Below are 15991 nucleotides of genomic sequence, written 5' to 3' on the forward strand. Positions count from 1 at the left end.
AGCACTGAGCAAGAGAGCGATCTAGGTTTGAGCTGCGTCTGCAATTTTACAGTATGGGGGGATAAAAGCTTTTTGGAGTTTGGGGACATTTGTTTATAATGCAAGAGGATGTTTACATTAATTGGTCAGTCGTGGGAGCCGACAATTTGGGGTTCTTTCAATTGTTTATAACTCAAGAGGATGTTTATATTAATTGGCGACTCTTGGGAGCCGATGATTTTGGGTGTGACAAATGCGTAGTGTAAATATGTTTATGTGGTAGATATGTGGATGTGGGTATGTTACTGTATGTGGTAGATATGTGGGTGTGGGTATGTCACTTCCCCATCCATTAGAAAAGAGCCTGTCCTCAGGCGGATATATTAGGGTATATGTGAGTGGGTATATTAGTTTGTGTAGTATTTTCGTTTAATTGTAGGGTATTTTCATTTGGTGCAATATTATTTAATTCTGTTAGATTTTCTGGGTTCTTAGTATTGTTTTTGTTTTGATTTTTATATTTAATTACAATTTTTCTCGGAATACTCTTAAATTTATAGATGAAGTAAAGAATTAAAATTATAATTATTACAATTAAAATAGTAAGTATTATAATTTGAAATGCGTTATTTTTTCTTGTATGTATTCTTATTATATCTTTTGTTTCAATTATTGACAGTGGTTCTTACATTGTTAAATAGTTTGTGTGTAATCCATTATAGTATTTGTTATTAAGATTTCTTCGATTTGTACAGAACAATTAAATGCTTTTACGATTTTATTTCCTTCGACAACTATTGCTTGATTTATACATGTTTGGTTTAAAATAGTTTTTGGTAAGTTCCAAGTAATTATAATATTTGGCTCTATATAATTTGTTTCATATTTTTTAAACATTTTTGTGTATTTACATTCGTCATTGGCTTGGTTTAATATTCCTATAATGCATTTATTTATAACTCTTTCATGTTTTGTTTTATGATTATAGACATAAAGAATAGTTTCAAATTTTGTTAGCTTATTTTCTATGTCTGTTTCACTGTTTATGATTCTTAACTTTTCATTTACCGTTTTATGAAATCTCTCAACGTCAGAAATTCCATTTTTGCTTGTTGTTATATCAATAACAACATCTTCAGATTTTAACCAAAATTGCAATGATGCACACATGAAAGCTGAATCTTTGTCTGCTTTAATTTGGCTTGGTTTACCCATTTCATTGAAAACTTTAGTTAATGCTCTTTTTATTCAAATTTTGAATAAATGTCTATACAAGATAAAAATTGTTTATTATCTATTATATAAAAATCAATGACATATTTTTCTCTTGGATTAAAAATTTATTATTATTTCGAATTCTAATTTAGTATTTCTATGTTCTGTTTTTGCGATGCTGCATACTTCGCATTCATTAATAAAATTTTGAATTAATTCTTTGGTGATCGGGAAAATAATATTTTTCTTTAAAAAGTGCTGTTTGTTTTTCTATTCCTATTAAAAATTTCTGGGGTTATTTCGAATTCTAATTTAGTATTTCTATGTTCTGTTTTTGCGATGCTGCATACTTCGCATTCCTTAATAAAATTTTGAATTAATTTTTTGGTGATCGGGAAAATAATATTTTTCTTTAAAAAGTGCTGTTTGTTTTTCTATTCCTGGATGTAATAGTATGTGGAGATCTTCATGACTCCGCACACTGCCCAGCGAGCAAAATTGACTGCAACTTGAAAAAGTGCGGTAACTGCGGTGGCAATCACACTGCTAACTACAGAGGCTGCCCAGTTTATGAGTTGCATGCACCAGAGAGGAACTGCCGCCCGCACCCAAAATAAACAGCTGACAGCTTCCAGATCAAACCCTGAAGTCTTCTTCTCGACTGCAGCCAGATCCAGGGACCAGATACTAGGACCCATAAACTCTGATAAAAATGTGACTTACGCAAGCGCTTTAAAATCAGGACTGGCTAACCCTGTCTCAAAAAGTTCATTTCTGCAATCAGCATACCAAGAACCAAACACGGCTCAGCAGCAACAATTCCCGGAGCAAGCAACTTTGAACAAAGCCTTACGGAGTTTATGTCGTTTACGCGCACAACTATGCAAGATTTAATGCGAAACCAAAATCTATTGATTCAAATGCTGATTTCACAACAATCCAAATAATGACTTCCCTAAGGATATCTACGTGGAACCCTAACGGCGTCTCACAGCATAAACTTGAGTTAGCTCAATTCCTACTCGACAACCATATAATAACAAATTCGGGATTTAACACTTTGAAAAAAATATAATTTTTATTTATCAAAATAGTGTAAACGCGAACTGGGAGAGATAGGTGCAGTCCTTACAAGATTCAACTTAAAACTCCAACTTATAAACTAGCTGGCGATGATTTTGGGTGGGTGGCGATGATTTTGGGTGTGACAAATGCGTAATGTAAATATGTTTATGTGGTAGTCTCATCCAAATTCCCCACCAAGCAGTGCGATCACCCACTGAGTACCTCGTTCTATCACCAGGGGGCGCCTCAAACAGGATCCTCCCCGGGTTTCGCACCAAGCAATGTGGTCGGCCCTATTCCCACTGCAGGCCGCTAGGCGACGCTCTTATAGATGCCTTGTCGTTAACCTCGTGTTCAGATCGGTTTGACCAACGGCTCTCGCGCGTAGAGGCATACTCGGCGATTAGAATCCGTGCGGAAACAGGCCTTTACGATCGACTACCTCGTCGAAGAGCACTCGTATCCGGTCGCCTTACAGCCTCCCCATACAAATTCCTACTACAGGTCCCACCCTTCTATATAAATTTCTTGTATAGGTTCCTTGGTCCCCGATTGAGATTCTACCCCGGCCAGAGAACTGCGTTACAAGTGGCGCCCGAGCAGGGACCTGATAGGGAGAAAGACCAGGAACTAGTGAACGCGCCCGGTATCAAGCCCACGAGCTTACCCGCGATCCCGTACAGTCCACGCGATCGAGTGTCTGTGAAAATACAAACGTATGGCCCAAGAAGCCCCGTAAAGACTCCAACAAGCGAAGACATCATTCCAAGGCAACGCACCAAAGACTCGCTGCAAACATGGACCCCGACCAGAAAATTGCCGGTGAGTCCGTTCCACACTTATTTCACAATCCCGGGGTCCCCTCGCGGTGGATTTATTCCCGCTTGAAGGCCGAATTACTACTGTCGCCTCTCCGGTCGGCAGTAACCAAGAAACTTTCACGGAGCCGAGCCATGACCGGAATCGCCGCGAGATTGTTTGCGTCCCCGAACGAATTCGTAAATGGGGCCTCCAATTTGACGGATATTCAGACCCCTTAGCCTTCATCGAGCAGGTCGAAAGTCGGGCCTTATCCTACGGGATAGACCTAGGACTCCTTCTTCGAGCCATGGCAGAGCTGCTGACGAGCAGAGCAGACAAATGGTTCCAAACAAGCCGCCTCCAAGGGCTCCTCGAGTTTTTCCTCCCACCCCGATACCTCCAGCGCTTGGACGACCAGATTCGGAGTCGTGAGCAGTTGGAAGGGGAAACATTTAAAGACTTTATGCTAGATCTCCGAGTCCTCATGCGCCATGCGGGCTACAACGAAGACCAAGAGCTAGAAAGGCTATACGAAAATGTCGCGCCGGAATACCAGATGTATATCCGACGAATTAGCCGAATTAGCCCAATTGGCCACCGAGTTCGAGGCCGTTCAGAAGCGGAGCCTCGGGAGGAACAACTATAACCCCGCCACCAGAAATCCGACAGCGTACCGCTCCCCTTCACAAGGTCAGACCCAACCTACGTTCGCTGAGAGAGCCCCCCTACGGAGCCCACCCCGTACATCTCCAGAGCCCAGAACTGCCCCGCCAGCTAGGGTTAACCGGGTGACCGCACCCGAACGACGAATCGACGTGCGGGATGCTTGTCGAAATTGCGGAGCACCGGGACACTTCAGCCGCGACTGCCGGAATCCTCGACAGTACTTCTGTTGGGACTCTACTCCTACTCTTTGCGGACGTGACGCTCGCCCGGAAGACAATTCAGGTTCCCCTTCTAGTAGTGCCCGCCATGTTGGAACCTTTAATCCTAGGGATGGATTTCCTCGCTTCTATCGGCACTATCCTCCGATGCGGTACGGCAAGCCTCACGCTGTCCCGACAAAGACCCAGAGAAGGTCAGACGATTAGGTACAATGAACCACGGCCTGACAATCAAGGCAATCCATCAGAACCACCACCTCGACTCCGATCGCGAGGACCACCCAGCCCCGAAGCTACGCCCAGCACAGCCAACGGACATCCATCAACGGACACGCAGGAGCCCCTAGCAAGAAGCGGCGCACCGAACGCGGTGTGCGCGGCAGCTTCTCCTGATACAACGCAGCTCCAGGAAAACCCCGTTGATGGGAAAACCCCATAGAGATACAAACACTACAGCTCCCAAGCAACAGGAACGTGTACAACCGGCGCCTGCCGTGGATAACCCCTTCCACCTGGAGCCCTTGGCTGACTCCGCCATAGCCCGGAAAAGGAACCCTTTTCGAACGGAACCTCGGCTAGGCATAGCCAACCACGAGACAGGGCCACAGCATGACAGGGTTGCGCCCGAAGGGCAGCATAGAGTATGGGAAACGCATTACGCCACAGCATGCATGGAAAAAGACGCGACCAGCACCACAGGATTAAACACCAGCATGGCAACCGAGGACGACGACAGGAAACGCCGGGAGGAAGACGCCGAAAATCCACGAGGGACATCCGATACGTGCACTGTGTCCAAGGGGAATCAAGTACTCAATCAGGAGGGCAAGGAACGCGGCTGCGAGACTAATCCGCAGGTCCAAGCGTTCCTTAACGAACAGCTAGCGCGATTTGAAGGAATGGCGGGGGTAGCAAACATAGCGGAACACCGGATCACCATGAGGGACGACCGGTCGATTAAACAACGCTATTTCCCAAAGAACCCTGCCATGCAACGGATCATAGACGAGCAAGTAGACGCGTTGCTGGAGCAGGAATGTATCGAACCGTCGCGTAGTCCGCACAGTGCTCCGTTAGTCTTGGTCCGGAAGAAAACCGGCCAGTGGCGCATGTGCGTGGACTATTGGCAACTAAACGCGAAATCGATTCCGGACGCGTACCCGTTGCCGCGCATTAACCACATCTTAGAACGACTGAGAAACGCGAGATACATTTCGACCCTGGATCTGCGCAACGGGTACTGGCAGATACCAGTGGCCAAAGATAGCCGGGCAAATACCGCCTTTACGGTACCCGGACGCGGCCTATTCCAATGGCGCGTCATGCCTTTCGGGCTGCATTCGGCCCCGGCAACTTTTCAGCGAGCCCTAGATAGCGTGATCGGACCCGACGTCGACCCATACGCGTTCGCCTACCTCGATGACATTATTGTCATTGGGGCCAGCCTAGGGGAACACATGGACAACCTGCGCAACGATTGAGGAGAGCTAACCTGCGCATCAACCAGGAAAAGTGCTCCTTCTTCAAGAGAAAACTGGCCTACCTTGGACATGTGATCAGTGACCAGGGTATCCACACCGACCCGGACAAGGTAGCCGCCGTGCGAAACCTGAGCCCTCCCACTAGCTTAAGGGAGCTAAGGAGATGTCTCGGGATGGCCTCATGGTACCGACGATTCGTGCCCAACTTTGCCTCGGTGGTCCAACCCAAGACGAACCTGCTAAGGAAAAACCAACGGTGGAAGTGGGAATCGGAGCAGCAGAATTCATTCGATCTCCTGAAAGGTTTGCTGACAGACGCACCAGTGCTGGCGTGCCCAGATTTCTCCGTCAGGATGACGCTCCAAACTGACGCCAGTAACTACGGACTCGGGGGAGTGCTAACCCAGGAAATCGACGGCCAGGAGCGAGTCATTGCCTACGTCAGCCGCAAGCTCGATGCCGCGGAGTTGAATTATTCGCCCACGGAAAAGGAATGTTTGGCCATCGTCTGGGGAATACGGAAACTGCGATGCTACCTCGAAGGCTACAGTTTCGACGTAATCACCTACCACCTAGCCCTGAAATGGCTGGACCAGATCGAAAACCCCACCGGAAGGATTGCCAGATGGGCCTTAGAGCTCCAGCAATATCAGTACGATGTACATTACCGGCGCGGGAAGTATAACGTGGTAGCCGATGCTCTCTCCCGGCAACCACTAGAGCACTTACAGAGACTCACGGACGGCGAGCACCAGTGCAAGTGGCTGCAAAGAAAGATGAAGGACGTTCGGGACGACCCCCAGAAGTTCTACGATTTCATCATTGAAAACGGAGAACTATATCGCCATCTCGCCACCGTCCAGACGACCAGGACTACGTGCCCTACGTGAATCCGACAGAGCGCGCGAATCGCACGTTGAAGACTATGATCGCCCAGTACGTGGAAATTGGGCAGAACACCTGGGATATGTTGCTACTAGAACTCTCACTCGCGATCAACACAAGTGTCTCGGAATCGACCGGGTATAGCCCAGCCTTTCTCCTACAAGCTAGAGAACCACAGCTACCCGGATCCTGGTACGACAGCGTAACTCCCGGAACAGTAACGACGTCCTCGAGCCCATCAGAGAGAGAGGAACGCCTGAAGGAGATCTTCCAGATCGTGCGGAACAATCTCCAAAAAGCCAGCCGAGAACAGGGGAGACATTATAACCTGCGTCGTCGAACCTGGAAGCCCGAAATGGGATCACTGGTCCTCGTGCGACAACATCATCTGTCTAAAGCAGCAGAAGTGTTCGCAGCAAAGCTCGCCCCAAAGTTTGACGGACCGTATAAAGTGGTCGCTTTCCCGTCACCCAACGTCGTCCGAATCCGCCTACCTGGCCAGCGGAAGGGGCGACTTGCTAATATTGGAGACTTAAAAGCGTTCTTTTCTTCTTCCACAGGTAACCCCGAGGATGAAGACAGCGAAACTCCCAGAGAGGACACCGGCGACCAATCCGGGCAGCCCCAGAGTCCGAACCAACCGACCGCCATTAGCAACGAGGGGTCCCCGCTAAGTTTAAATTTGTCATAGGCCAGTAAGACCTTAAGAATGAAGTTAGGAGATTCTTTCGCTGCAGCCCAGTTATCCCTATTGCTAAGCATCAATAGAACTAAGCTAGTTTAGTTGTTTCTTTCACAGAACTGACGGGCAGAAATGGAGACCATCGTACTGTCGTCCGGCGACAGCGACGAGGAGCTTGAACCCAGCGTTCAAGGTAACCGCCAGTCGACGGCCACAAAGGATCCTCGGCTACGCCCAGGAACGGCGTACGCCGAGAGATCCACCCGGTCATGCCCGTCCGGTAGGCGCCAGCCAGGAGTCTCGGGAAGAGCGACCCCATCCTCTCCCGGATCCTGTGCTCGGACATCATCCCGCCGGGCAGCGTCGAACTGCGCCCCGGAATCCAGCGACTCCGAGAACGAGTCGATGCCGACGTCACCTCGAGCCGGGGGAGCCTCGCCGCACTACACGGACGCGGCCGGACATCGGATCTACCCGACTCCCTATGAGTGCTACCCGAGTCCAGCCGGGTCAGCGGAGAGCAGCAGGGAGTATAACCCTTGCGGTCGCAGCGAAAACTACCGGGATCACCCGAACCCCTACCCCAGTGACGATGAGGAAGAACGGGACGAACAAGCACCCTATGTCGAGGATGCTAGCGACTCCGACAACGCGGACGCGTACTCGGTGAGCAGCCGGGAGGACGACGACGATCATAGGGAAGGTGCGGCGCACTATGTTTACACGGTCGAGGACCGCTGCGGATACCACCGGGGGTCCTGGATCTAACTAATGAAAACAAGCTGGGAAACGATCCAAATAGAAGCACCGTATCGGCCACCCGATGACCCCATCGTGACCTTCCCACCGTCCCCCGTGCACCTGTGCATCATAGGGCCTGACGAGACCGAGGCAGCCGAAGACCTCGGATTCCCGACGGATTGCCCCGTTGATCTGACCTGCTCGCAGGACGAAGAGATGGGACCAGGGCCGTCCACCTCTCTCCCTCGGCCGTCGACGACCTTTTCCTTCGGACCATCCACCACACAGGATGAGTCCGGTCCACGGCGCTACCCTACGGGCAAAGCCATGGAGTGGGAGTCGGAACCCAGCGACGACGAGGAGAGCACCGGGCAGCGTTTTCGACGGAAGGAGCCCACGCTCGCCCTAGTTCCGTATCCGCCACCACCAAGCGATACACCCTTCGACACGGCGACCCAGCCCACACTCCCCCTTGGCGGACAGGGACCGGACACCGAGGTAGTCACCTACGACTTTCCCCTCCCCACAACAGCAGCCTCCACTCCATCGGACACCGCGATGGGAATGACGCCCACGACACTAGACCTCCTGTTGGGGCAGATCTCACCAGACATGGAGAGACTATGCTGGGAGCCGTCACAAGAATGGCTCTCGAACCTGGACGACCAGATCGATAACAGGGAACTGGTTCAGAGAACACGACGCGAGCTGAAGTGCGATTTCTATAAATCTGACTCGCTCTCTTTGGTTTCGACTTTTCACCGCGAGTAGACGTGTGCGCGAATAACCCTTCGACACGAGATTCACAAGCCAAACGCCTAGCCTCACATTCACTGTCCTCATCCGCGCCACACTAGTTAACATCCTCGAAGTTCCACGTAAGCAAGAACATCCATTGTGAGGGCAGCAGCCAGGGAACTACTTTCAATAACTGCCAAATATAAGCCTGAAATTGAAGAACTAAAACTCCGCGTGTTATTTCTTTACCAGTACACTTCCCCTCCTTCTAACCCCACCCGTTCTCGACCCCGATCTACGACGCGTGTTTGGTTTCGCATCCACACGACGTACTTCGGCCGAGAGCCCCCTCCTTAGAATCCTCGTAGACTCCGAGTATATCCGGAGTGTAGAAACCCGTAGGCTCCGAGTATATCCGGAGTGTAGACACCCGTAGGCTCCGAGTATATCCGGAGTGTAGGCACCCGTAGGCTCCGAGTATATCCGGAGTGTAGACACCCGTAGGCTCCGAGTATATCCGGAGTGTAGACACCCGTAGGCTCCGAGTATATCCGGAGTGGGCGACCCCCGTAGACCCCAAGCTCACCCGGAGCGGATCAACCCCGCCGTTCATGCCCGGCGGAGTTCCCTCCCCGTAGCCCCCCGCAGCCAACTCCAATCGGAATCATCCAAATTCACCATCAAGCAGTGCGATCGTCCTTTTTAGTATCTCGCTCCGCCACCAGAGGGCATTACTGACGGGTCTCATCCAAGTTCCCCACCAAGCAGTGCGATCACCCACTGAGTACCTCGTTCTATCACCAGGGGGCGCCTCAAACAGGATCCTCCCCGGGTTTCGCACCAAGCAGTGTGGTCGGCCCTATTCCCACTGCAGGCCGCTAGGCGGCGCTCTAATAGATGCCTTGTCGTCAACCTCGTGTTCAGATCGGTTTGAACAACGGCTCTCGCGCGTAGAGGCATACTCGGCGATTAGAATCCGTGCGGAAACAGGCCTTTACGATCGACTACCTCGTCGAAGAGCACTCGTATCCGGGCGCCTTACAGCGTCCCCATACAAATTCCTACTACAGGTCCCACCTTTCTATATAAATTTCTTGTATAGGTTCCTTGGCCCCCGATTGAGATTCTACCCCGGCCAGAGAACTGCGTTACAATGTATTCTTATTATATCTTTTGCTTCAATTATTGACAGTGGTTCTTACATTGTTAAATAGTTTGTGTGTAATCCATTATAGTATTTGTTATAAAGATTTCTTCGATTTGTACAGAACAATTAAATGCTTTTACGATTTTATTTCCTTGGACAACTATTGCTTGATTTATACATGTTTGGTTTAAAATAGTTTTTGGAGTAGACGTTCCAAGTAATTATAATATTTGGCTCTATATAATTTGTTTCATATTTTTTAAACATTTTTGTGTATTTACATTCGTCATTGGCTTGGTTTAATATTCCTATAATGCATTTATTGATAACTCTTTCTTTTGTGTTAAATGAAAATATTTGATTATTTTGAAAATAATATTTGTCTTCTAAAGGTTCTGTTAATATGTCATTAAATTCATTTGGGTAAGGCAAAATTTTGAATTTTGTTTATATAATGTCTTTTGGGATATGAGAAATTATCAATATTTGATTAGTATTGGTTTGTAACCAAGTAGAGGTTTTTACATTTAATAATTTTTCTGAATTAACATGTGTTAAAGTATCATGCTTAAGTAATTTAGAGTTAAAAATGCCTAGTCTAGTAAGTTGCATTCCTAGTTCTATGTCCTCTATATATTCAGTAAATTCTTGTAAATAAGTAATGCTAGCCTTTCTTCTACATTATAGACCAAGCTTAAATGATTTATTGTTTCAATACCTTTGTTTACCGCATCTATTACTTTATTAAGTTCATTAACTTGAATTGTGTTTTGTTCTAAATTTTCAATTTTATTTATTAATTCTTCTTTATCTTGTTCATCTAATGTTCCAAATAGATATTTGTATGTTGTGCCTATAAAATTTATAAGACCTCTTTTGCTACGTTTTGCAATTCTAATTCCATTCATTTCTCTGTTTAATTTCTCTGTTAAGTATATAATTTGTTTTAAACCTGAAAATTCTTCTGATTGTTTAATTAAATTAGTATGCGTTAGTTCAGTTTTGGTTAAGCTGACGGTTAAACAATGATATTCGTAATTAGTTGGTAAGTCCAAGGTTCCTGTTTTAAATATTAAATAACCGTTTTTTGCTTGAACGGGATTGATTTCCAAATTTTGGTAATTAGTAATTTTTGTAAAATGTTTTAAAATTAATAAGATATTGATAGTGTTGATCAACAAGTTAGGTTTGGTTTTCATTTGGCGTGCATCTGGAATTATCGTATTTAATTTCGTTAATTTTCTTTGTTTTCTTATATTTAGACTTATAATGTATTATTTTTCTTCCTCTGTTAACTTCTTCGTAATGATTATCATCTAATTTTGTGATTTTTCCTGTCTTTTTAAACGGATTAGTGGTTTTCGATTTTACTAGTGGAGCTTGTCGATATCTAGTATCAAATTCAAATTTATTTCGTGATTCATTTAGTTTTTCTATTTTATTGATTTTATTTCACTGTGTATTATATTTTGGAGTTCCAGCGAAAATAAAAATATCTGCAGAAGTTCTGCCTGTCGTGTTATGTTTTGTTTTATGATTATAGACATAAAGAATAGTTTCAAATTTTGTTAGCTTATTTTCTATGTCTGTTTCACTGTTTATGATTCTTAACTTTTCATTTACCGTTTTATGAAATCTCTCAACGTCAGAAATTCCATTTTTGCTTGTTGTTATATCAATAACAACATCTTCAGATTTTAACCAAAGTTGCAATGCTGCACACATGAAAGCTGAATCTTTGTCTGCTTTAATTTGGCTTGGTTTACCCATTTCATTGAAAACTTTAGTTAATGCTCTTTTTGCTTCTAACCAATCTCGACTGTTGATTTCTATTAAGGTGGCAAATTTTGAATAAATGTCTATACAAGATAAAAATTGTTTATTATCTATCATATAAAAATCAATGACATATTTTTCTCTTGGATTAAAAATTTCTGGGGTTATTTCGAATTCTAATTTAGTATTTCTATGTTCTGTTTTTGCGATTCTGCATACTTCATTCATTAATAAAATTTTGAATTAATTTTTGGTGATCGGGAAAATAATATTTTTCTTTAAAAAGTGCTGTTTGTTTTTCTATTCCTGGATGTGTGTTTTAATAATAATTTCTTTGAATTCTGCGTAAGTGTTAATATCTATTGATTTACTATTAGTTTTCATTGTTTTAGTTAAGTTATCTGGGGAAATAATTTCAACGTATGTCTTTTGAAAAATTAAAAAGTCTGTTTCAATTGGAATATATATATATATATTACGCTTTTCTTATTAGAAAAGTATTCAATTATTAATTGTTTTGTGTATTCCATTGTCATCTCTTTATATGTTATTATGATTTTTGTTTTATGAAAATAATTTATTACTTCGACTTCATTTGAGTCTCCTCTTATAAATTCTAGTTGTCTGTTATAATAATTCAGTGGTCTTTCTGTTATTGAAATGTGGCTCCAAGATAACCAATCTTCTGGTGCACTATGCACTGTAGCTACTGTTGTTATTGTATTTGAATTACTGGAAGTCTCTCCTAAATAGGCTTCCTCTATTCTTATTCTAGATAAGGCGTCTGCCACATGGTTTTCTTTACCGGGCAAATATTTTATTTCATAATCAAACTCATTTAGTGTGATTTTCCAGCGTTGTAATTTCATATTAGGTTCTTTAATATTATTAAGCCATACTAGTGGCCTGTGATCACTTAGGATCAGAAATTTTCTGCCAAAAAGATAGGACCTGAAATATTTGGTGGCCCAGACAATAGCTAAAATTTCTTTTTCTATTGCCGAATAATTAATTTCGTGTTCATTAAGAGTTCTGCTGGCATAACAGATTGGCTTATGATTTTGCGATAATACTGCTTTTATAGCAATATTACTTGCATCTGTTGTTAATGAAAATGGTTTTTCGAAATTTGGGTATATAAGTATTGGATCGGACATTATTAAAAGTTTAAGTTTTTCAAACGCTTGTACATAATCATTATTTTTTATATTTAAAGTTACGCATTTTTTAAGCTTTGCTGTCATTGGTTTTGCTATTTTAGCAAAGTTTGGGATAAATTTCCTATAAAATCCACAAAGACCTAAAAAGGATTTTATTTTTTTTGGGGATTTGGCTATAGGGAAATTTTGTATTGCCTCTATTTTGAGAGGATTTGGTTTTATACCAGTTGTTGTCATAATGTGTTTTAGGAATTCTGTTTCCTTTTTCATAAACTCGCATTTGTCGAGTTGAAGCTTGAGATTAGCTTCTCGTCATTTTTCAAATACCTTTCGCAAAGATAATACATGTTCCTCCAATGAAGTGGAGTACACGATAATATCGTCCATGTAGACCAAATAATCCTTGTAGATCAAATCTTCTAAGAGATTGTTCATGCACCTTTGAAAGGTAGCAGGGGCATTTTTCAATCCAAAGGGCATTCGAGTATATTCATAATGGCCATTTTTGGTCGAAAAAGCTGTCTTTGGAATAGAATTTTAATCCATTTGTATTTGGTGAAAACCTTTTGCAAGGTCAATAGTGGTAAAATATTGGCATCTACCAAGTTTGACCAATATTTCATCCATGACCGGGATAGGGTATTTGTCATCTACCGTAATTTCATTTAAATTACGATAGTCAATTACGATACGGAACTTTTTTGTTCTAGATGCATCACCTTTCTTAGGTACTATCCAAATGGGGTAGCAATAAGGGGAATTTGACTTTCGAATTATTCCCTGTTTTATCATATCTCTCATTTGCGAATCGACTTCTTGGTCGTAAGCTTGAGAATATTTGTATGGTTTTTTGTAAACCGGTTGCTCATTTTTTGTATGAATGACATGCTTGATAGTAGTAGTGAAAGTCAAATTGTCACTTTCTTTGTACTGTATGTCGCTAAATTCATATAAAATTTTCTTAAGATTATCTTTTTCCTCGTCATTAAGGTGTTCTAATCTAAACTTATTGGTTTCTTGCAAGTCGTTATTTATTGCAAAATTAAAAGGTGTATCTGTTGAAAATGGGGGATCGCAGCAATCAATTTCTGCTTCTAATTGTTTAAATTCGAAATCGTTATAATTAAATCTCATTCCGAATTGATAACCGTTTAAATTAACTGTTTTTGATTTATAATTAATAATTGCGTTACAAGCTTCGAGATATTCTCTTCCTATGAGCATATCATATCTATTCGAAAAATTATGGACCCAAAATGTTTGTTTGGTCGGACAAAGCTTACTTGCATGGTAGGACACGGATTTATTTAACTGAATATTACCATTTATGGTATGAACTTTAAGAGGTGTATTTTTGGTTGGAAAATGAAAGAAATTTTCTTTAATTAAATTAATAGAAGAGCCTGTGTCTACAACACATCGGAACTCTTGGTTATTCATGATGATTCATATGGCCACTCGTACTTTCGCGATTTCTTTTTATTGTTCGATTAGGAGCATTAGCCCATTTTGTTGTGATTGATAATTTATAAGATTCCTAACCTGATTATAATTTAATTTTTGTTGGAATTCTTGTTTTGTTGCTTGATATAATGGGTGGTTTTCATAAAAAGTTTCGCTGTTATTTTTATTATAATTAGGCTTATGTTGGCATTGAGATGTACTAGCCTGTTGCTTATATAGATTTGGGGAAATATTATTCTGCTGTCTGTATTGGTTTTGGGAATTATAGTTTTATCTTATCTTGGTTTTGACTTTGTGAATTCTTTGTTCGATCTGAATAAAATGTTTCATAACAACCTTCTTGTTGTGCTCCACATTTTAGTTTATAAGCATTTGAAGAATTGGGGCGTCGATGTTTGCTCGTCTTTGGAAGGCAGCTTCGTCGGGCGTTGCGGCTGTTGCACGTAGCCGGGTGCAAGCTGTGGAAGGATATGAGAAAACACTCGACGATCGCGAGGCACGAGAGAAATGGAAAAAAAGTCTTGTAACTTTTCGTGGTATAGCGCGGACCGGCCGGGCGATGTATTTCAGTAGTGTGAGAATGAAAGACTAACTTAAGCCTAATTGAGCGCTGCGTTTCAAAGCGCAGTGGAGAGATTCCGGGAGCGGGAAGGCGGGAGAGCCTGGAATCGCAAGCGTCTAGTGCGGGAGAGCGGGAGAGCCTGGAGTCACGAGCATCCAGTGCGGGCGAGTAGGCATTCGCTACGAGGGAAGCGCGGGCAATTTAAAAGAGGGAAGAGCGGAGTAAACATTCCGCCCCCCTTGCAATCGCTAGCGTTGCAAATAACAAACTCACTCCTGTCGTCTAGGCTTGACTGCAGGCGCCGGACAGGATCCACCCGAATGCCATCCTCTGGGCCACTGGGAGTCCCTGCGGATGCGGACGTTCGGCTCCACTTTTAAGACCACCTCTAATTTGAAGTCGTTGTCGCGCTTCGACCGAATTGTCGCCGTACAGATCTTCTCGTCGCCGACGGTGGTAGTCGGCAAGCGGACCGCGGACGCCATCGATGCGTCGATGCAGCTCGTCGGCGTACACGGGTCGAAGAGGGCGGCCGTGTCGAAGGTCTTCAGCCCGGTCTCCAAGGTAATCATGGCCGTCGGCAGAACGGCCGTTGGAGGATGGCCGCAAGTGACGGAGCCGGTGCCGAGGAGGCTGAGCACGGCGGAGAGGCAAGCGCTCTGCGAGTTGGCGGATCTTCCCGGCGCGAGCGCTGCTGAGAAGCGGCGGATGCCGAGCGCCTTGCCGGGGCCAGCGCTTGGCGAGTTGGCGGATTCTGCCGGCGCGAACGCTGCAGAGTTGCCGACGGCAGGGGACGCTCGTGCATATGGAGGAGCGTGTGGTGCTTCCCGTTGCACGTTTTGCACTTGTCGCCACTGCGACAACTCCCGTCAGAATACTCGTGGGCGAGACAATTCGAGCAGTACTTATTGATGAGCACTGCCCGAAGCCGCTTCTCTGCGCTTAGCTTTAGGAACCTCTGGCACTTCCGAAGCGGATGGATTCCACGGCAGACTCGGCATCGGTAGGAATGTATACCTCGAGTACGTCTGCTATCCAATGCCTGAGCGCTGCGTGGACGAGGAACGATGATGTGATCTGGTAGTGAGTAATGGATGAAAAGAAAAAACATATGGCTATGATTTGAAGACTGCTTAGATGGCGAGGTTTGTTGGGGAATTATGTGGAGGATGTTGGTGGAGGAAGACAGTTGGAGTGTTCTCCTGGCAGAAGAACCACCTTGGTCACGGGATGCTTGATAATCATGCGTGCCGTGAGAATGCTGACGACACGGACATTGCCGTCAGCCCCTGGAAAGACAGAGTCGATTCTGCCAAGGCGCCACTCATTCGAGGGCAGATTGTCCTCCTTGACGACTACCATGTCGCCAACACGGAGATAAAGCTCTTCAAAAGTGTACTTTCGAGTAGCG

General features: G+C 44.5%; 1 protein-coding gene across 1 annotated transcript; it reads left to right on the forward strand.

Annotated features, from left to right (window-relative positions):
• The first annotated feature begins 6350 nt into the window (after positions 1-6350).
• On the forward strand, positions 6351-7001 carry LOC123038123. The gene has a single exon (XM_044461815.1). It carries the CDS (start codon positions 6351-6353, stop codon positions 6999-7001), a length of 651 nt encoding a protein of 216 aa, XP_044317750.1.
• Positions 7002-15991: the final 8990 nt, after the last annotated feature.

This window comes from Drosophila rhopaloa, unplaced genomic scaffold (genome assembly GCF_018152115.1).
Source record: "Drosophila rhopaloa isolate 14029-0021.01 unplaced genomic scaffold, ASM1815211v1 contig_80, whole genome shotgun sequence".
In the NCBI taxonomy this organism is placed as follows: domain Eukaryota; kingdom Metazoa; phylum Arthropoda; class Insecta; order Diptera; family Drosophilidae; genus Drosophila; species Drosophila rhopaloa.

Excerpts from the sequence above, each read along its gene's own strand:
- LOC123038123 (XM_044461815.1), top strand. The coding sequence starts at position 6,351 with ATGATCGCCCAGTACGTGGAAATTGGGCAGAACACCTGGGATATGTTG.